Consider the following 21485-nt stretch of genomic DNA (forward strand, 5'->3'; position numbering starts at 1 on the left):
CAGCGTAATCCTAAGCGCTTCCGGTTACAGAAACAGCCCGGGAGACGTCTGCCAACGGAAGATGGGAGCCCCAGGGGAGTCCCGCAGCCTGGCTCTCGCCCTCCTGCTGCCCAACTGTCTGTGTGCAGTGGTCCGTGGGAGGGTCACAGGTGCGAGTCCGCACCAGGCAAAAGGGACCACAACCCCGACCCCTCTGTCCTGGAGGAGCCCATCCGAGTCTCTGTTTCCTTTGAGGCTCTGATTCTACCACTTTCCCCGGAGTCTGCTACCTGAACCTCTTTATGGGTAAAACCTGGATCAAGCCACCTGGAGGCACTGCTTCTGTTGGAGAGCATCAAGAGGAAATACCTGAGAACCGGCACAGTACAGACTGCGGGGTCAGGTTATTTGCGCTCCTTTATACACAAAGGTGTCTGCTCCTCCTCTAAACTGTAAGTTCCCAAAGGCGGACTCCCATCTGATCACTGTAGCAATTTGCACACAATAAGCATTCCATAAATATTTGATGAAGAAACAAAGAGCTGAATCAACTAAGTACTGAATCACAGTGGAGTCAGGGAAGAACTATAGGTGAGGCAGTACTGGAGGCTACCAGGAGCCAGATATGAAAGCCAGATGCACCCAGCATTAGTAGCCTCAGGGCTCTGCACTTTATTCCTTCTGCCTGCCTCTCCCCCAAATATTTCTAGGGCTCACTCAAATGTCACTTTTGCAGTGAAGCCTTCTCTGAGCCCCTATTTGGAATTTCACGACCACACACACGTTCCCAGCATTCCAGGGTCTCCTCCCCTCCTTTATTTTCTCCTTTGTACCTACAGCCATCTGACAAGCTGTATCATTTATCTGATTGTATTTTGTCTGTCTCCCCATGCTAGAATGCAAGCTCCACACAAGCAGGATTTTCTTTCTTTTTTTCTTTTTTTGATCTTTTTGGTACACTGGGGTATCCCTCGAGCCTGAAATAACACTTAGCACTTAGTAAGTGCTCAATAAATAACTGCTAGGGACTGAATGATTCTGAACATATTTCCTCTCCCGTAAAACAGGGACTTTTACTTTGCAATATTAAGGATTAAAAGGAATGTAAGTGAAACACTTAATATAATGCCTGATATACAATATCTGCTTGGTAAAGACTTGCTATTAATCTGGAAACCCTTCACAGTGTTGCTAAGCTTTGGACAGTGATCTGAAGGAGACAGAAGACAGAATATTGTATGTATCACTCATTCTGCTGTTCTGATCTACCCTTAGGGAGATGGCAAGTCATCCTTGGCAGTGCTAATTTGCTCCAGTAGTAAATTGCTTTGGATCTCAGAGAGCTAGAAGGTACCCTGGGGCAAATTCCACTTAGAAGGGAAGGGGGTCCAGACTAAGTTGCTAGAAAAGAATCAACCCTCCTTGTTCTAAACCCCTCTCTTCTCACATAGCAGAGGTATTAAAGGAGTCTAAACCCAAGAGGAAGACCCAGAGTGGTCGCCCCTCCAGGCTAGTCCTGCCATCTGGGCCTCCTAATGGCCACTCAGCAGGGAAGACAGGAGGCAGGCACAGAGAGGATTCACATTTACAAACATTAGTTGAACGGCTGAATGAATAAAAATACTACAGCCCAGGAGGCATGAAAGAACACTGGCCTGCAGAAAGTGAGGGCAGAGAGGGTGGCTCCCAATCCCTGGAGCCCTGGAGCCCGGGCTGACCACCTCTTTCCCAGCAGAGGGCCGTCAGCAGCAGTGATGAAGAGCGCCCTTCAGCACAGGAGAGCCCTGGATTTATGAAGAAGAAGCTGAGTGAGGCCCCGACAGGTTCAAGAACTTGCTGAGACCCACACAGCTGGGTGGGTGTTTCAGAGGCCAGGCGGGTTCTTTTCCCCGGCCTGGAACTCACGGGTTCCCCAAGGTTCAAAGCTCTAACCCCAGTCCCAGCATCATGCTGCTCAATGCTGGCCCTCTTGTAACACACTGGACGAGGCCAGGACATGGGAAGACCACGTCAGACTGCATCCAGGTGTCTCTGTGTGTCTGGGGCTGACTCGAAGACGCCAAGAACTTTGGGAGAGCTGGCAAGCTCCACACCTGTCCCTCCCTCAGTTAAAGTTCTCCAAAGAGCAGAAGGGTCATCTCCACAGCACAACACGAGACAGAGGAGCTCTGAAACAGGGAGGAGAGGCATCAATGGGAAACTGTGGTCAGGGCCCTTACAAGAAAGAGAACTCCGTTAGCAGAAACGCCAGGTGCCAGCTTGAGTCAGCAGACCCCAGTGGGTGAGGGGAAGACCTCCCAGAAGACTGTCCTGAATGGCCTTTTAGCAGACAGGAGGGAGACCAGGGAGAGACCCTTAGGGAGACCCTCACTAGAGCCCCAACTCATTCTCAGAATCCAGGCCAACCCTGTCCCTCACCCAGTACCCCCTGGAACCCTGAGGATCACCACTTCCAATCCCTGGAGCCCTGGAGCCCGGGCTGACCACCTCTTTCCCAGCAGAGGGCCGTCAGCAGCAGTGATGAAGAGCACCCTTCAGCACGGGAGAGTTACACTTGCGTAGGCGGCATCCACTGTTACTCAGTAATCACATCTTCGTGAGGCAGCTGGGTGTAATGCACAAGGCCATAATACTCTGGAATTTTTTTAATGATGGTATACAGTTACTACATAGAAATAAGAGGAAACGAAAATAACGGAGATGGAGGTCTTCACGGAATTTACCATCCGACGTCTGCACTTTACAAGTAGAGAATTACATTAAAACCAGAAAGGGAAGGTAAGAGTCTCGGCGAGTGTGACAGGGAGGGATGGGAAGACCCGCTTCTGGCCTGAAAGGGGTCCCAAAGGAAGAAGCAGCGTGGGCACAGGGCGAAAGAGGCAGACCCAGACAAGAGCTGGGGCGAGGCGGGGGACCAGGACAACCCAGGACCAACGGGAGACACGCTGGGTAAAGGAGCGGGGCTTAGAAAGCAGGGTCCCGTAAGCACACAGTAGACATACATCACTGGGGCTAAAGCGCAACATATGTTCAGAACAAAACAGACTGAGGTCAGATCTGAGAAGGACGTGGAAGCCTCTTGAGCTCTGCAGTCAAAACGAACCCACTGTTTAAGCTGGGAAGCGATGTGATCAGAGCTGTGCTTCATTCCAACGCCAGCCCTGTAACTACACCTCAAACTCAATTTTCCTTTTAAATATCTAAAGCAAGGAAACCAAAAGTGCCCGTGAGAGCAGCAGAGCTGAGCACAGGCGAAGGGGCACTCACGGCCCCTCCTCCTCCCTGAGAGCACAGGTGACTGAGGGCCACAGCTGGGTGGGGACAGAGGCAGGAAGTCCTGAGCGTCCCACTGGGGTCCAGCGGGAGGGATACGGAGCTGGGGAGTGGCAGCCAAAGGGAGGAACAAAACGATGCTTCTGTAAGCATGAGAGGTGACGCTACTCAGTCCGCTGTGGCCTCCAGCCTTCCTCAGACCTGGGTGCCTGTACGAAGCCAAGCACAGAAAAGCCGGACTGCAGCAAGCTCCAGGGCACGCGAGCTCTTCCCCCCGTCCACCTGCATTCCTCGGATGCTCCGAGTTCCACACACGTGGCTTTAAGCGCCCTGGGCTCCCGGTCTTCCTCCCCACCCCAACCCCCAACTCTTTGAACTCTGCAGAAATCAGAATGGACAAGCAATCTACAGATTCTTCAATCAGAAAGACCGCCCTCACCTAAGGCTCCCAGAAGCCTGCCTTTAAAATTCTTCCTCATCTTCCTCTAAGAATTACAGAAGCCAGGCCCGGAGGCCCATGATCGGGGAGGAGAGGGAAGGCACGGCTCCCCCAAGGACAGGGACTCCTGTCAGAGTTAAAAATAAACCCTTAGCAATCTATACCCAGCTCCTCCCCTCCAGAGGCCCGTGGGCCTTGGCAGAGAAATCCCTCCCTGGGGAGCAAACCAGGCCCCAGAGGACAGCCGGGAGCAGGCGGTCACGGGAGCCGGGCTCAGGATGGGACTCCAGCTGCAGGCGGAGGATCCCCCAAGGCACCCCTTCTCCCAAATAAGCCCCCACACCAGAAAACAGACACAGAAGCCCCCTGTCTGGTGGGGTCAGCACCGACACCCTCCGAGGATTAGGAACAAGAGGATGTTGAAGCCAACGAAAGGGACCACTCTGCCCAGTGTCCATCCGGCAACCAGGAATGCCAGCTGCCTAAGCCCATGTCCTCACGCAGTTATATGGTACCAGGGGCACCAGGACCACCTGGGGTACCAGGACCCACGGCAGCAGGAGAAGAGGCCACCTCAGTGGGCCTCAAGGGACGCAGATCACCAAGATCCCTGCCCCCCCCCACCCCCCCAGTCAGGAGGAAGAGGAGACCCAGCTCCCAGTGACATCCTGCAGGTGGCCCAGGGGGAGGCCGGGGGGCCGTGCCTGACTCACGACAGAGGCTATTCTTGGAAGCCGAGGGGATGAGGTCACACTGTGGATGCGGTAACCCAAAGCCCCAGGCTGCTGAGCCCTGTGCAGGGGCAGGTAGCCACTCAGTCCCCCGGCAGCTGGGGTAAGGGCCTGGCAGCCACCCTGGGCTCCCCACTCAGCCCCACGCCCCCCACCCAACCCCCCCAGGCAGGACTTGGAGGAAGGTGGAGCTGGAGGCCAGCACAGAGCGCCTCACGCCCCTCCCCGGCTGACCGACCCTTCCTGGAGCCCACGGAGCCTCCAGACATGCATCTCAACACCTGGAGGCCAGCACCCGCAGCTCGCTCTCAGCACAGCCGGCCGGGCCGCCCACCAAGCTCGGGCTGGAAGAAGGGGCAAATGGGGAGGGGGCGCCAGTGAGTGTGAGAAGCAGCACGGTGGTGTGGCAGGAGGCCTGGGCCGCTGTCGGGCCGACCCGTGACGGAGGGGGCAGCAGGCCAGGTTATTTCTAGTGGCTGAGACAAGAGGGGCTGAGTGACAGTTCTGGGCCCCGGTCAGGACGCCAGGTGACAAACGTCCAGTGCAGGCTGGGAGCCTCATGACAACATGAAGAATCAAAATGACAGCAAAGTGGTCAACTCGATGACCTGCCTAGGTCAGGGGTGGGGATGTTGGGGGAAGCGGGGAGGAGCCCCTCGGGAACATGAAGGTGTAGGAGCTGGTGGGGGCGCATCAAGAGGTCCCCTCCCAGGTCCCCGTACCTGGGACTAGAGAGATTTTGCTTTTGTTTCACGTTCAAAAGAACCATCTCAGAGATAAGCCACACAGAGATGTTCCCGTCATCTTCTCTGAGACAAGAAAGGCTTCTGCCTTTGGTCACCACTCCTCACCTCCCAGGAAGAGTGCTGCAAATATCCCTGAAGAGGAAGGTGCCCTTTCATATGACCCTTCTGAACAGCTCAGGTTCCGGGCGGAACACACACACAGCTTGGCTGGTCCTAGAAGGGAACATTGCTTCCGATAAAGGGTGACCTTGGGGCCACGTCCCAGCCTCTACTCCCTGCCAGATGGCACGCAAAGGTGTTTACCAGGTCAGAGAAGAGAGACCCTCGAGAACTCTACGCTGCCAGAGGCTGTGCACAACTGCAGCCCCCTTTCTGCTGAGTCTTCTCTTCCTTCAACCAAATCTCCTGGCCTGGCACCGAGGACCCTGGTCCAAAGTTTAGGGCTGAAACCACTGCGGTATCCCTGAATGGGCCGGAAGAAGAGAAGAGAAAACACCTATCACCAGGCATCTCCTCCTGTTGCCTCCTCAGTCCCGTCACATCCTCTAGCACCCAGTCCCACGGGTAAGAAGGAGTACCCAGGCGTACCTGGTATGTATCCTAACTTCCCATCAGCTCTGGGAATCAGTTCCCAATTCTAAGAACAGCCCCAAACCCATACTATCACTTCAGGTGAATTAGAAGGCGGCACCCACTTGGATGGATGCAGACATACACCAAGGCAAAGCCTGCCAACTGCAGGGCGCAGCCGACCTCAGCGGCCGCGTCTGGCCCCACAGCTTCGAACAGGAAGGAGGGTCAGATAGAGAGTTCCCGGCTCTACCCTGAGCCACACAACACTGGTTCTTCCAATTTCTAAGGAAGGAGAGGATTCACAGCCCACTGAGTTACAAAGCCCATCCTCTCCACTGAGGCTCTTGCTGGAACATGGACCAAGTCTTCACACAAGAGAAGCAATAGCTGGTCCGTGATGGTATTAATTAACTGGGTGGGAGCTGCCCTGGAAAACAGCAAGGAGCCTGTCAAAAGGGCATCCACGCTGGATGGTACTGCTGATGGTCAGACGTGGAGCAGGGCAGCCAGCTCTCCTGCCTCTTGCCTCCAGCACGGCCTGCCTACCCCACACTACTGTGCCCAGGGGCCACCAGTAGCCTGACCCTTCGACATGTACACTGAGGCCTGGGAAGCTTAACTAACCTATTCAACGTCACCCAACTAGTTAGCAGGGCACCAATACTAAATCGATGTTTCTCTCTTTCTTTTCTTTCTAATCTAGCACATAACCCATGGTAATACAGTCATCCCTAGGTATTTGTATCCATACAGATCTTAAAACAAAATATCAGTAATTCCCAAAAGACAAGAAAATGTACAAAATCTGGTTTTGGTTTCGTATCTGGTACACATCAAGATGCTCAGCGGCATGACCTTATCTCCTTACCAGCGTCCCCATTTTGAAGCCGACTGATGAAGAAAGAGCCCCAGTGACTGGTTAGTGGACACTGAGGTTGGCACTGCCAGGCCCACAGTCCCCACACTCCCTCCAGCAACCAAAACACCAAAGGAACCCAGACCCAGAGAAGGTCCCAGGGAACCGGGTCCCAAGACATGGCTCTGATGCTGACACCAGGTAAGATCTTGCATGTGTGGCTGAACCTTTCCAGCACGGCCCAGCCTCTTCCTCGGTGAGGTGGAAAAGGTCAAGAAAGAAGAGCAGGGAGTGTCGTGAGCACTAAGCTATGAATTGTGGGTCCCTTCAAGATGGGTCCCTGAGCCTTTCATCATTACCAAGAGTAGCTGAAGCCTCTTCAGACATGAAGAACAGCTCTGTCCAGGTCACAGCAGCTACGAGAAAGGTGCAGCACAGGGGAGAGGGGAAAGAAGAGACTCCACAGGACCCTGGAGAAGGCCTGAAGCAGAGGAGGAGCAAGCAGTCAAGTGTGAATCCTGTGCCACAGACATCAAACCACCAGGAGCGTCCTGCACCAGGGCACAGGAGGGCCACTTGGGAATCATGGAAGAACTCAGATGCTGACACCTGACCTTCCTCCGGGCACAGAATCCAAATATCCCCAGGCTCTGTGGGCGGGGAGGGGGACCTCCCTCAGCCCCAGGACATCCAGGGATTTCATTTACCTCCAGGGATTTAGTGCTCCTCCAGGCGTCTCCCAATAAAATCATCAATTGATGATGGCCAGCTCAGATTCCAAGCAACCAAAACATCTTAATCAGGAATACCAATACCTTCATCCCCTAAAAAGGAGCCCCTAAGGGCTTCCTTGGTGACTCAGTGGTAAAGAATCCACCTGCTAATACAGGAGACACGGGTTCCATCCCTGGTCTGGGAAGATCCCACATGCCGTGAAGCAACTAAGCCCGTGGGCCACAACTACTGAGTCTGTGCTCTAAAGCCCCTGCTCCACAGCAAGAGAGGCCACGATGAGAGTCCATGCAGGTTAACTAGAGAGCAGCTCTGCACCCACAACTGGAGAAGGGCCCATGCTCAGCAACAAAGAACCAGCCAAAAATAAACAAATAAGACTGTAAAAGTAAATAAAAGCCACAACCACGATACAAACTGAAAAAAAGAATCTGGTTGTATTCTAGTCCACCAGACATTAAATTGATTTTTAAAAAAGGCGGGGAGAGCCCCTTAATTCCCAGACACCCATCAATATTTGGTCCTGAGGCTGCCCTTCTCCCCACTGCTGTCAGCCACTGACCCCACGTTAGCTGATTAAGTTCAAGCTCTGTCAGAGCCCAGAACTCCTAAGTGAAAAGCAATCACGTGCTGGCCCAGCTCTGACCCTGCCTCAGTGGGCGTCAAGAGCCCTGCTGCAACAGGCAGGGCCCAAAGTAAGGCGCAGGGTCTCTGAACCCAGAAGCCAGACCTTCCCCCAAAAAACCACAGGCCCCAACCTCAGAGATTTGTAACTTTTCTTTATAACATCCTGTTAGTTTACTTCATGCTCCTCAAACACTTTAACATCCGCTTTTAACACAAAGATCCGTTAGGCTCCACGCTGAGCCCCCAGCCCCTCGTGCTCCTCACAGCACGACCCCTCCCCCCGCTCCCCCACGACCACCATCCCCTCCCGCAGGCAGATGTGTGCATCCCCCAGGGACCAAGCAACACACTGTCCTCGGCACCTTCAGTCCTCACAGATGCCCTCTTCCACGTTCCTCTACTTCCAACCGCACAACTTAACCCCTAGACCAGCAAAGCCCGGTAGAATTTTCTACTAGCTCGAAAACGTTCCTCTCCACTGTTCAATGCAGTAGCCGCTAGCCACATCTAGCTACTGACACTTGACATGTGGCTAGCAGCTGGCTTTTAAATTTAACTCAGCTTAATTTAATTCATCAATTTTAACTAATTTTAATTTAATCAGCTCTGCATGGGCACTGGCTACCATAGTGGACAGTACAGCCTTAGACTATATTTGTTAATTTCATAATTCCCCCTTCTCCAAAAAAGTTTCTGGACCTCCAAATTTTTAAGGCCACTTGCAATGTCTGTATCCTCCATACAACACAACATATATGGTAGGATGCTCAGAGAACTGTTAACTACCTGTACTGATAGCGGAGATAAGAGACTGGCCAGTCAGTGAACCTTTGCTCACCTTGTGGTTCCATCCAGCAAACCCCCGTCTGGAACACTGCCCCTCACCCAGCTACACTAACTCTGCTTGCTCCCTGACAGGCACACAGCAGAGGGTGCTGCCTGCGTGCGGGGATGAGGCAGCCCTGCTCTCTCTCTGACAGTGTCCAGACCAACCTTGAGAGGTTCTGATCAGCAACCCTTGGTATCAGCAGACATCAAGGAAGCCACATGGCCGTGACGCGAGTCACCTGGGGAGGGAGCACTGAAGAAAGGGAAGGAGAAGGAACAGGACTTTGCTTCCTCTAATTCACACAATGGAAAGACAAACAGAGGTACGTTACTACATTCTATACTCTGTAAAGCAATAACATGCTTCACCGAATCAGAGTCACACAGCAGAGGGGGACAACGGGTGCTGGCTTTAATTAAATTTGTTCAGCTAATACCTAAGAGTCACCATGACACAATGAAGCAGGAAGCAGCAGGGAACAGGACCAATTAATGCACGAGTGGGTTGAGACTAAGTGTCCCTTACCAAAGAAACAGTGAATAGAATTCTCATGTTCTTGCACAAAAAAATAATAGCAAAACAAGATTTCTAGCAAACACTTCCTAAAAAGAGGGGGTGGTTAAAAAAAGAAAGTTTGTTACTCCAGATCAAAACTTACTTACAGAGCTGCTGAGTTGGTTTATAAGCTGCCCCTCCAACTTTGGGGATCAGTGCTGGGAGGTGACAAATCCCTACCCAGCAACCCCTGACCCAACAGTCAAGGAGGGGCCTGCAGTGAGCGCGGTTCCTGGGGCTTGAGGGGCTCTGGAGCAGCAGCCAGTCCTGGGACCAAGCCCGCTGATGTCACAGCACTTATCAAGTGGGAAGGAGTCAGACATCCCGGGTTCTGATCCTGATTCTGCCAAGGGCATGGCTGTCTCACCTCAAGAAAGCCTTTGCTCTGCGCCTTGGTTTTCTCATCTGCAAAATGAGAGAGTCAGATGAGATGACCTCTACTGTCCTTCCAACTCTGAGTGAAGTATGAGCATGACTCAGACCTTAGCAAAAGTAGCCAGGAGAGACCATGAGGCAAGGCCATTGCACCAACCACAAAGCATTTAAATGCTGCATCTCTCAGGTGGATGGAGAGAAATAGCAGGGTGGGCTGAGGCTACTTTTAAAAGCACTGATTACATTTACTAGGACTAAGAGGTCAGCAGACCACAGACAGAGGAGCAGGCCAGCACAGCAGCTGCCACCGCTCATCAAGTCTCAGGGCTGTGAGGTAGCAGAGACCCCTCAGAGGCCCTGCAGCTCTGCCCTAAACCCCAGGAACGGCCTCACACCTGACACAGAGCAGAGGCCTCCTCCCTTTCTCTTCAGGCACCTTTCCGATGAGGCAATCCCCACCACATCTTTCTCCCTTGCTTCATAATCAAAACACTCCTGCTTTTGAAAAATCATTTCACTACTCAGCACCTACGGTTAAGTTCGTCAAGATTCAAGATCTGGAAATCTCTTTGGTGTGTCTCTGGAACAGAACTGTTTGAAGCAGGCTTCCCCCACAGCGGTAATTATGTCTTACCAGCATTTGGACGTGGAAGCACTGTTGATACTGCTGTCAGTCTCTGAATGCCTCATCCCTTCTTTCTTCCTCTATTATTAAGTTTTTATACAAAGATGTGTGGGAAATCTACAATTTAACAGTTGAGTCAACTTGTGAGATCTGGGAGCAGGCTTCCTGTCAAAACACACTCTGACTTCAATAGTCACCTGCTTCTAACCTGAGAAGGGCAAACTAGGAGTGTTATTTAAAATACTGCCGGATCTTCCCTTTCAAAATTATTTAAAGGGGAAAAAAATCCAAATCTCTCTATTAATTACAATAGAAATCTGAACTGCCACCCAAAAGCATTTTAGGGGGTAGTTTTGTGTGTCTATCAAATAGAGTAAGGAGCAGAAGTTGAGAGCTTTTGTTATGAGTCTTTATACCATATTCCAACTATCCAAGAAAATGAGCAGTCAGTGTCCCCAAACTGCTTGTGGGTGAAGGCAGATGGCATCTCAGAGGGGACAGAAAACTCTCCTGGAAAGAACATCTGTCACTTCCTCAATGGTGCAGGTTAACTGTGGTCCAACAGTGTTCACTCAACTCCACTCCCCAAGGTCAGAGCCACGGTCAAACAACCACTCTCCTTCCCTGCCCCAGTTTTGAGCATGGAAAGAACAGCCTAAGGCACAAATATTAAAAGATTCAGGATACTGACGCACTCCTTCTCCAAAAGTCCAAAGCAATAGCTTGTAGTAAAACCAAAGAAATCTGACAGTACTGAGGCTAGCTGAAGTTCTCCCTGGAAAGCAAGAATTGAAAGCCGCAAGAAAACAATCTTAGACGCCTTAAAATCTGTAAATCAAACGTTTGCCTTCTACAACCCCAAGTACCAGGGTTTTATTATATCTAATTATATATTCCAACAGTCCCACCCATGACACATATCTGAATTGTGTATGAATAGTTGAAACAAAGCTAGCCATAGGGGTTGAGGGGGAAGAGAAAATATAACACAGGAAGTATTTTTCTCCTCCTCCAATCATTAAAGACACCTCAAGGGAAACAGGCATTATGTGTCACCTTTAGAGATGTGGTTTGATCTGAAACCCCGCTTAGGGGAAAACCTTTTTAGTGACCCTAGACACTTGCTCACACTGCACTGGGGACTCATCAGGCCTCCAAGTTCATTATTTTTAACTTCGAAGTAGATATTCCCACTGAAATCCCCTTTCTCCCCACCCCAGGCTCCTTAAAAAAAATAATAAAAAGAGGTTGGCTTTTCCCAGCTCCAGGAAAACGCTCCCTCCTACTGTCCACCAATCGCCCAAGTCCAAGACTCAAGTGGCCATCTCCGATTTATGGAATCAGCCCGGGTCCAAGCCGTGGTTTTCCAGACCTAGTTTACAATGATCAATGGAACTAAGAAAACAGCAGACACCGCGCTGGAGCCTGCTGGCCTCCCATCTGGAGCCTCGCGGGCACCGAAGGTAGGAGAGGGCCAGCTCCCGTATCAAAACAATCCCTGCCCCCGCGCCCGGAATCTCCAGCCTTGCACCTCCCCGGCCGGCGCGCGCCCCGAGGCGGCACAGCCGCACTCACGAGGCCCAGGGAAGTGAAATCACACATTCCGGCTCCCAAATAAGGAGCGAGGCTAAATAAACCTCTTGAGATCCGACTTCTCCAAACCAACCCACCAACCAGCTCAATGAGTAATGGGCCTTTTGTGCCCGCGCAAAGAAGAGAGAGGCGGGAGGAGAGGACCGGGAACCACAAGCCCCCCGAAAACCGCTTCCTGAGACAGGGAGACGAGCCCAAGTGGTCCCCGAAGCCAACCGCGGCGACTCGGCCGGAAGGCGCTCAGACCCCAAACGCCCGAGTCCTCACGAGTCCCCAGGAGTCCCCGCAGGTGACCGGAAACCCGGCCCGCGCGGCCGCGACCCTCCCGCAGCGCCCGCAGCCCCCTCAGCGCGCGGGGCTGGGAGGACGGCCGGGCAGCGGCCACTGCTCAGCCGTCCGGACGCGGGTCCCGGGAGCGCGCCGGCACCGCCACAACGAGCCGCCCGGGAGTGAGGGGGCGCCGGCCCTGGGAGCCCTCCACCCGCCCCGCGCCACCTACTTTTAGGGCGAATTTCTCCTGTGTCCTCTTGCTGAAGATCTGCAGAACTTTGCCGTTGATGCCCAGCCCCAGGACCTGCGTGGTGACCTTGTAGTCGTCGATGATGGCGTTCTTCTTGATCTGCAGGCTCGACCTGACGTGGAACTGGGGGAACTGCGGCGGCGGCTGCGCCGGGGCGGGGGGCGGCGGCGGACCGAGGCACAGCGCGGGCGGCGGGCCGGGGCACGGCGCGGGAGGCGGGCAGCACGGCGCGGCAGCCGCGGCGGCGGCGGGCGGGGGCGCGGCGCCCGCGCCGGACAGCATGGTGCCCGCGGGCGCGGGCGCGGCGGCCGGCCCCGCCTCCGGCTCCGGACGCGGGCCCCGCCGCCCCCCGCCCGGCCGCGAAGTTTGCTCCGGGGGGGAGCCGGCTTCCCCGCCCCGGCCCGGCTCCAGGCTCGGCGGGTCGCGCGGCTCCGTGGGTCCCCGCTGCGCGCCGCTGGCGCCCGCCGGCCCTGCTGCCTGCCTGCCTGCCTGCCGCCCTCCCCCCGGGGGCCGGGCGCTTGGCGGGACTCGGGGGACGGCGCGCGGGGCCCGGCCGGGGGGAAGCGGCCGCGCGACAGAGTACCCAGCCCGGGGGCCGGCGGCCGCGTCACACCCGCGTCTGCGTCCGGGGCCGGGCCTTAAAGGGGAGGGCCGAGGGGGCGGGACCGGGAGGTGGCGGGGGTGGGGCCGGGCGGTGTAGGCGTGTGGGCGGGGCTGGCCTTAAAGGGGAGGGCGCACGGCGTCCCGAGAGCCTCGGGCCGCCGGAGCTGGAGACGGGCGTGAGGACCGCCGCACCGAGAGGTCCTATTTGTCCATTAGTGAGGACCGCCGCACCGAGAAACCCTCAGTTCAGTTCAGTTCAGTTCAGTCGCGCAGTTGTGTCCGACTCTTTGCGACCCCAGGGAACGCAGCACGCCAGGCCTCCCTGTCCATCACCAACTCCCGGAGTTTATTCAAACTCCTGTCCATTGAGTCGGGGATGCCATCCAACCATCTCTTCCAAAACCCTAGTTGTCCATTAGTGAGGGCCGCTCAAAGGGAAAGGGGAGGTGCATGAAAGTGTCTGCATAATCAGATAGAAAATCCACTTTCTCCAATTGTCTACTTCAAGACAGCAGCCGCTGGGGGTGTCTTTTCAAGGCGAAGAGGACGGCGTTCAGACTGCCTGAATTCAGGCGGCCTTTTCCTTTGACTGGCTAGCTGGTGCACCACTCCCAGTGGCAAGAACAGGGTGTGGAGAGAATTCCCTGAGACAGTGTAACAAAAAGAGACAATGTACCTCATCTCGAGTATGGAAAAGTTAGCCCCTGAACAATAAGAAATGGGTGTTTTTGAAGAAGCCAAATTCTGGACCAGTTCAGCCTCATGTCTCTGAGGAAGACACCAAGGAAAGTGAAAGTCACTCAGTCGTGTCCAACCAACTCTTTGGGACCCGGTGGACTATACAGTCCATGAAATTCTCCAGGCCAGAAACTGGAGTGGATAGCCTTTCCCTTCTCCAGGGGATCTTCCAAACCCAGGGATCCAACCCAGGTCTCATGCATTGCAGGCAGATTCTTTACCAGCTGAGCCACCAGGGAAGCCCACCAAAGATCTGCTACTGCTGCTGCTAAGTCGCTTCAGTCGTGTCCGACTCTGTGCGACCCCATAGAAGGCAGCCCACCAGGCTCCCCCGTCCCTGGGATTTTCCAGGCAAGAACATTGGAGTGGGTTGCCATTTCCTTCTCCAATGCATGAAAGTGAAAAGTGAAAGTGAAGTCGCTCAGTCGTGTCTGACCCTCAGTGACCCCATGGACTGCAGCCTTGCAGGCTCCTCCATCCATGGGATTTTCCAGGCAAGAATACTGGAGTGGGATGCCATTGCCTTCTCCGCACCAAAGATCTAGCTGGACCTAAATGTAGTCCAGATCAGGGGAGGAGGTTGGAGAGGCCCTAAATATATGCTGCTAAAGGGCCTCTCTATATATTCTGATGGAGGTTTAGGGATGATCATGAAATATATCCCTGCTGACCTCCTCCCCACTCTGACTGGTAAAACAGTTCAGAAATAAAGGAATCACACAGGTGAAGACAAAACCTCAGCTTAATAACTGAGAAGGCTGAATTAGAGAGTATGACTTGACCTATGGCCACATGTGGTGCCTCACACGTTACCCCAATATTCTGGAGTCCCCTTGTCCAGGGAGACCCTGCTCAGAAAGAAGCAGAGGAGGGAACATCCTAAGGACAGGTGCCCTGGGGCCTGAGCCCAAGCAGGGAAGGAGTGAAGGGTAGCGGAGAAAGGAGCACAGTCCCTTCCAGGACTCACTCCAGGGCCAAGGAGAAATACAGCTCCCCTAACACTGGTACTCGCTCTTTCTCGGCAGTTAATTTAGTGAACATCTTGACTTTGGGCAAGATGCCATGCTCAGACCTGCAGTGGCGGATGGTGTTGATCTGTGGGAAAGAAGACAGGTACAAGCATCAAGAAGAGTGGCACTGACACAAGTCCTGGAGGGGAAGACAGAGGGATCCTCCTCTGTCTCTGAGACTGGGAGCTTCCTCTCGTGCTGGAGGGCAGACAGGTTAGACAGTTCCCCGTTCCTCTAACTCCTCAAAGACAGCCACAGAGATTGGAAGACACCCCACCCATTGTGCAGTGCTGTTCTCACCTCCCTGGGGCACACAAGGAAGATGCCCGCGGACGGAGAGAAGGATGCAGGGGTGCAGAGGCAGAAACACCAGCTCTTCGGTCTCATCTCACCTGGGCTGGGGCTGCGCAGGGCTGGGAGTTGGTCTTTCTCCCTCTGCAGAGTCACTGGGGCCTTCCTACTACCTGGCATTGAGTTTTCACCTGCTTTTCTCCACAAGGTTAGAAAGAGCATAAGCTCTTTTTGCTCTTTCAGAGACAGAGGCTCAGTGGAAAGAGAACAGAATTTAGAGGCAAATGACCTGAATTCAAGTCTCTCTTCTTTGTATCTGAAAAAAGAGAGAGAGAGAAATAATACATTCAAATATCAAGGTTGAGTGAGAATTAAATGAGATAGTGTTCATGAAAACTCCCCATAAACTAGAAATGATCGTGAAATAGTGAATCTTATCACGGCTGAAGCTCTGATGGCTTGCTCTTCTGCTCTGTGCCCACTACCTGGGGATCTGTCCCTGATACCAGAGCTGCCTTCCTGTCTAGCCGGGACTCTGGCGAGATGCTGCAGCCCAGTGACCTAGGAATAACTAGACAACTGAAACCCCAGCTGGGGCTTCCTCCTGGAATTACAAGGACCAGTTAGGCCTAAGGGGGCACACAAGGACTCCGTGCATAGAAATTACATAAAGTGCACAGAAAGCACCCAGAAAACACAGACATATATGAACTCAAACACGTAAGTGCAATGTGCCTGGCATGTAGTGGAAACAGAATAAATGTCTAATGGATGGATAGTAACTGGGGAGAGAGATGGGCTAAGGGAAGAACCTTAGATGGGCAAGAGATGCAGGGCCTTAAGTCCCAGTCCAGCCCTAACCAGCTGTGTCATCTCAGGCGGGTCCAGTGCCTCTCAGTCCCGTCTTTCTCATCTGTCAAACAGTGATGATAAGATCCGTCCTGCCTCCCTTTAGAACTACTGGAAGAATAAAATAGTTTTTCCTAGGACATAGAAACCCAGAGTTCAACCATCTGTAATGAACTACTTAAACAATTTTTATGGCTATGTAGAAGCACTTCAAAATCTAAAAGTCTATGCAAATAGAAAGTACTACTTTTGTTGCCATGCAAACACATGTGCCATGCAATACTATATACAAAAGACCATTTAAAGACCTCAGGTACAAAGAATTGGGTTAACGATAATCCTTGATTCATGGCTACTGCTGCAGCTGCTAAGTCACTTCAGTCGTGTCCGACTCTGTGCGACCCCACAGACAGAAGCCCACCAGGCTCCCCCGTCCCTGGGATTCTCCAGGCAAGAACACTGGAGTGGGTTGCCATTTCCTTCTCCAATGCATGAAAGTGAAAAGTGAAAGGGAAGTCACTCAGTCGTGTCCGACTCTTAGCAACCCCATGGACTGCAGCCCACCAGGCTCCTCCGTCCATGGGATTTTCCAGGCAAGAGTACTGGAGTGGGGTGCCATTGCCTTCTCCGTGATTCATGGCACATCCTCATCATTGAATCATTGCTCCTTGAATCTCTGCTTTTATTATTTAACTAGTTATTAGTTTTTTGTCTTTTTGGTTTTGGGGAGGATTTTGGGACCTCGTTTTGTGGCTTACAGGTCCTTAGTTCCTTGATCAGAAATTGAATCCAGGCCATGGTGGTGAAAGTGTCAAATCCTAACCACTAGATCACCAGGGAATTCCCTAGTTATTTTTAATAATGCAGTCTGCACCTGTGAATCCACTACCCGAAGTGAAAACTAGGACTTTGACAAAAAGCATGCATCTAACTAGGTGGTTGCTCTATTCACCCCCAACCCAACTCTGTTTTCTCTGGCCAGGATAACCATTATCTTGAATCCAATGTTCGTCATTCTTTGGCTTTCCATTTATGTAGTTTTGTTTCATCCATTCAGCTCAGTCGGTCTGACTCTTTGCTACCCTATGGACTGCAGCACCCAGGCCTCCCTGTCCATCACCAATTCCCTGAGCTTGTTCAAACCCATGTCCATTGAGTCGGTGATGCCATCCAACCATCTCATCCTCTGCCATCCCCTTCTCCTCCCTCCTCAATCTTTCCCAGCATCAGGGTCTTTTCCAGTGAGTCAGCTCTTTGCATCAGGTGGCCAGAGTATTGGTGCTTCAGTTTCAGCATCAGTCCTTTCAATGAATATTCAGGACTGATTTTCTTTCTGTCATAAGGACACGTAAAGGTGTCTGACCTTCAAAATAGGTGAAGCTCATTGTGTCTTAAAAGGGAGATGGATATGGTGAGTTTATCAGAAAGATGAGGTTAAAATAGGGAAACATCTTGTCATAGTTCCAGAGTATTCCCCATCCCCCCATGATGAGATGGTGATGGTGATGGTGATTAATGAGTGCTTACTCTATATCCAAGACTGTGCTCAACCCTCCATTTAAATCTCATGAGGATCTGTGGTAGAGACTGCTGGTTGTTTCTGCCAGTATCCATTCCCCACTCTTTGATAGTAAAGAATCTTGAATAATAAAAACTACACTTCCTAGCCTCCATTACAGCTGGTTGTGTTCATGACTTATAAACGAAAGCTGTTAAGGGAAGCAGCAGACTCCTTTCCTCCTTCTCCTCCTCTTTTCTTCTCCTACTCTTTCCTCCTCTTCCTCTTTTCTCCTTCCTGGTGGCTGGAATAAAAATCTAATTGCCAGGGCTACCCTGGTGGCCCGGGGGTTAAGAATTCACCTGCCAGTGCAGGGGACACAGGTTCGATCCCCGGTCCAGGAAGATCCAATATGACTTGGAGCAACTAAGCCCACGCACCCTAACTACTGAGCCTGTGTGCCTAGAGCCCGGTGCTCTGCAACAAGAGAAGCCACCGAAATCCCACGCACCACAACTAGAGAAAGTCTGCTTGCAGCCATGAAGACTGAGCACAGCCAAAAATAAAATTAATAAATAATAAATAATTTTCTAAAGCAATTGCTGGAGTTTGAGCAGCCGTCTTGAATCATGAAGTGGAGGCTACAGTTGAAGATGGCAGAGCAAAGGGATAGAAGGAGCCTGGCTAGACGATGGAGTCTGGATCCATTGTATTGACCCTAAACAACTCACCCAGCCTTCATGTGAGATAGAAATACATGTCCTTCTTATTACAGTAACTGGCACTCTAAGTCTTCCTTCATTAACATTCTAATCCCATTCTAACTATTACTTGGCTCTATGAGGTATGTGCTGCTGTCCTCGTGTATCTGTTTTAAAATGAGGAAATTGAGTCCTTGAGAAATTGAATAATTTTCCAAGGGCTTTTCTAACCCAAAGTCCATTTTCACAGCCCCCACTGTAAATCCTGAGAAGACATACACCCACACATCCTTCTCAGTCTCAGAAACATGATATCTGCCATTTCCAGGCAGGAATGGCCTAAAGAGGTATGACCTATATTTTCCATTTTAGATTAACTTTAAATCTCCCACACCTCAATTCCCTTCGATCTTGGCCTAATCTGTTACAAAGTACAGGTCTGTGTTAATTTGCATGGCTGGGTTATTATCACAGGATTAATCATGATTCTGTGACTGTCTGTCTTCTCCAGCTTCCCCTACCATGCCTTCACACCCTCAGAGAGTAAAAATTTCCTATTTTACTGTGATCTGGCATTACGAATGGGTGACAGGGGTGGAAATCTATGGACGTGAACTTCCTACAGATTTTCAGAGGACATGCTTTTGATGAGATAGGATTATTCACAAGCTGTTGGACAGATATATGGACACAGATACAGATCTTTGTGTCTATTGCTGGGACACACACAATACTGCAGAAGGGAGCATGATTCACAGGAAAAGGTCTCTTCACTGAAAACTCACTCTTGGAAAGGAAAATGACTTGAGGCCAGGAAGAGATAAGCAGTCTTCATGTTGTAGTCTAGTCTTTGAGAAACTGAGAAATTCTCCAAATCAAAAATGACAGATATATAAGAATCATTAGTCACAAAAATTTCTGAACTCTCTGAAAGTGCTAGGGACTGATCCACAGAAAGAAAGTTTACCCAAAGCAAATGTTGTGGGCATTACCCTGTGTGCGGACATCTCAGAGGGGAAGAAATGCTCTGCCCCCCCCGCCCAGACCCGTGCCCTTGGCTGTACCCCATCCTTCGAGTGTTTCATACCACAGCAAGGAGCAGCAGGAGCTGAGGGGAAGAATAGGAATGGGAAGAGAAAGAAGGAAGTACTCAAGGGGGAACAGAAACTTGGCTTCCGCATATCAGCAGGCAAAACCTGGTCCAAGGGGACTGCAGATGGGACTACTGAAGACTGCTGCTGCTGCTGCTAAGTCGCTTCAGTCGTGTCCGACTCTGTCCAGCTCCCCCGTCCCTGGGATTCTCCAGGCAAGAACACCAGAGTGGGTTGCCGTTTCCTTCTCCAATGAATGAAAGTGAAAAGTGAAAGTGAAGTCACTCAGTCGTGTCGGACTCTTCATGACCGAATGGACTACAGCCTACCAGGCTCCTCTGTCCATGGGATTTTCCAGGCAAGAGTGCTGGAGTGGGGTGCCATTGCCTTCTCCATACTTAAGACTACAGGATGCCTAATTGTAAATTCTGTGCCTTACTATAGGAAATGAAGAGCAAAGAGGTAATTATTCCACCATAGTCAAGACAGCCCAAGACTGTTGTCCCGTATTAAAAGCTGTGCCCCTCCAATCTAGCCTATGTCTGGCATGTCAGTTGCAGTTCAGATGAGCGTTCAGCCTGGAGAGTGAAGTGGGGAAGGGAGAGGGTAAAGGGGATTTATCATCCAGGAACACAGCCAGGGTGTGTCAACCCAAAGGGTCACTGGTCTTCATCTGGTGACCTGCTGACCCCTGGGCTTTTTCTCCATCCCTCACTTAAGATGAGTAAATGTAGGTGGACAAGCAGGAAAGGCAGGAAGAGATGTGAGTGTGTGTGTTGGGGGGCTGGGTAGTGATCTTCAAAAGGTATAAAAACAAGAAGCTTCCCACGAGACCGTAATTTTGAGGTGGCGGAGCATAGTGGAATGAAGTCTGGGTTCCAATCCTACCTCCACCACTTACCACTATAGTAACTGTGGCTGTGCGTTCTTTTTGTATAAAGACAGGGGTGAGGATATTCCCTAGATTAAATACCCAGGCAACATTTTGAGCCGTTACTGACACTTACTAATTGGCCTCTATAAATGGGACCTGTTATTATGCGGCAGGTACCTTCAACACCCATCATCTCCTTCAGTCCTCTCAACAAGGCTGTACTTAGGATTATTTCTGCTATTTCAATCACTGAAAACATTGTTGCTCAGAAAGGTGAAATACCAGACTGAAGTCATCACACTAGACAGAAAAACTGGAGTTAAGGTCCTTGCTGTTTCCACACGTCAGGGGCCATGTTACTAAATGCTCCTGTGGGTGGTCCAGCCACCTGACACCTGCAAGACCACCCTGGGGAAACCATCCCAGGCTGTGCTCATGGCTCACAAGAAGGAAACCATCTGCAATCATCAGATTCCAAAGACTCTCTCCCTCCAAGACCAAGAGTTAAAGGCAAAGAATAAAGTCATTTAAAAAGCAATGAATTTGGGGTCTTGGGATGTACAAGCTTTTGAGAAAGGACCTGAATATGTGACGTATGTTCTATATCCCACATTTCATTTTGTTTTTTGCTTCTTAAGTGACAGAGGTAGGAGCTAACCTTTTCCCCCATGTTTCTCTTTAGGTTACAAAAACTATATCATAGAGATGAAAAGGACCTGATCTGTCAGCTTTCAGATTGTCTGCACCTGTGTGTAGACAAGTCGGTGTGTGGCCTGAGAAACTTTGGGCTCAAAACTTCCGGTGCCTCTCTGTACCGCAAGAGGAAGTTCTTTCTTTTACATGACCTATATAGTACACATTGTGGGCAAGTCCCTCTCATTCCTGGAAGCTCACTCACTGATGCTGGAGGGGTCTCCCTACACCTCTGGATAGATGTCCAGAGCCCCCACCCCTTCTTTGGAGCGGTAAGTGCAAAAGAAAATTGGATATGCTGGAAGAGAGAAGTCGGCATGTGGGCCGTCCTGACACCGGCACCTGCCCCCACCAAAAGTTTTGCAGCCCTTTTCATAGCCACAAACACTGGCAGAGCACCACTTAAGACCAAGGATTGTACTAGGCTTAGGAATGCCCAGGGGACCCTGACAGACCTTGAGTGCCTTGAAAAGTTACACATATATACACACGTGTGTATGCATATGATGGTTATACAGACATAACATAAAATTTGTGATTTTAACCCTTCACCTTCATGCATTGGAGAAGGAAATGGCAACCCACTCCAATGTTCTTGCCTGGAGAATCCCAGGGATGGGGCATCCTGGTGGCTGCTGTCTATGGGGTCGCACAGAGTCGGGCACGACTGAAGTGACTCAGCAG

At 51.6% G+C, this 21485-nt stretch overlaps 1 protein-coding gene across 1 annotated transcript in view; it reads right to left on the reverse strand.

Annotated features, from left to right (window-relative positions):
• Positions 1-21485, reverse strand: part of MAPKAPK2 (MAPK activated protein kinase 2) — a 58721-nt gene that overhangs the window by 33410 nt on the left and 3826 nt on the right. Inside the window, exons 2-4 of the mRNA XM_025277737.3 lie at positions 14762-14889; positions 14608-14642; positions 12433-13172 (exon numbers count right to left, since the gene is read on the reverse strand). Coding sequence (XP_025133522.2) covers positions 12433-13172; positions 14608-14642; positions 14762-14889 — 903 coding nt within the window. The remainder of the gene's footprint in view (positions 1-12432; positions 13173-14607; positions 14643-14761; positions 14890-21485) is intronic.

This window comes from Bubalus bubalis, chromosome 5 (genome assembly GCF_019923935.1).
Source record: "Bubalus bubalis isolate 160015118507 breed Murrah chromosome 5, NDDB_SH_1, whole genome shotgun sequence".
Lineage (NCBI taxonomy): Eukaryota > Metazoa > Chordata > Mammalia > Artiodactyla > Bovidae > Bubalus > Bubalus bubalis.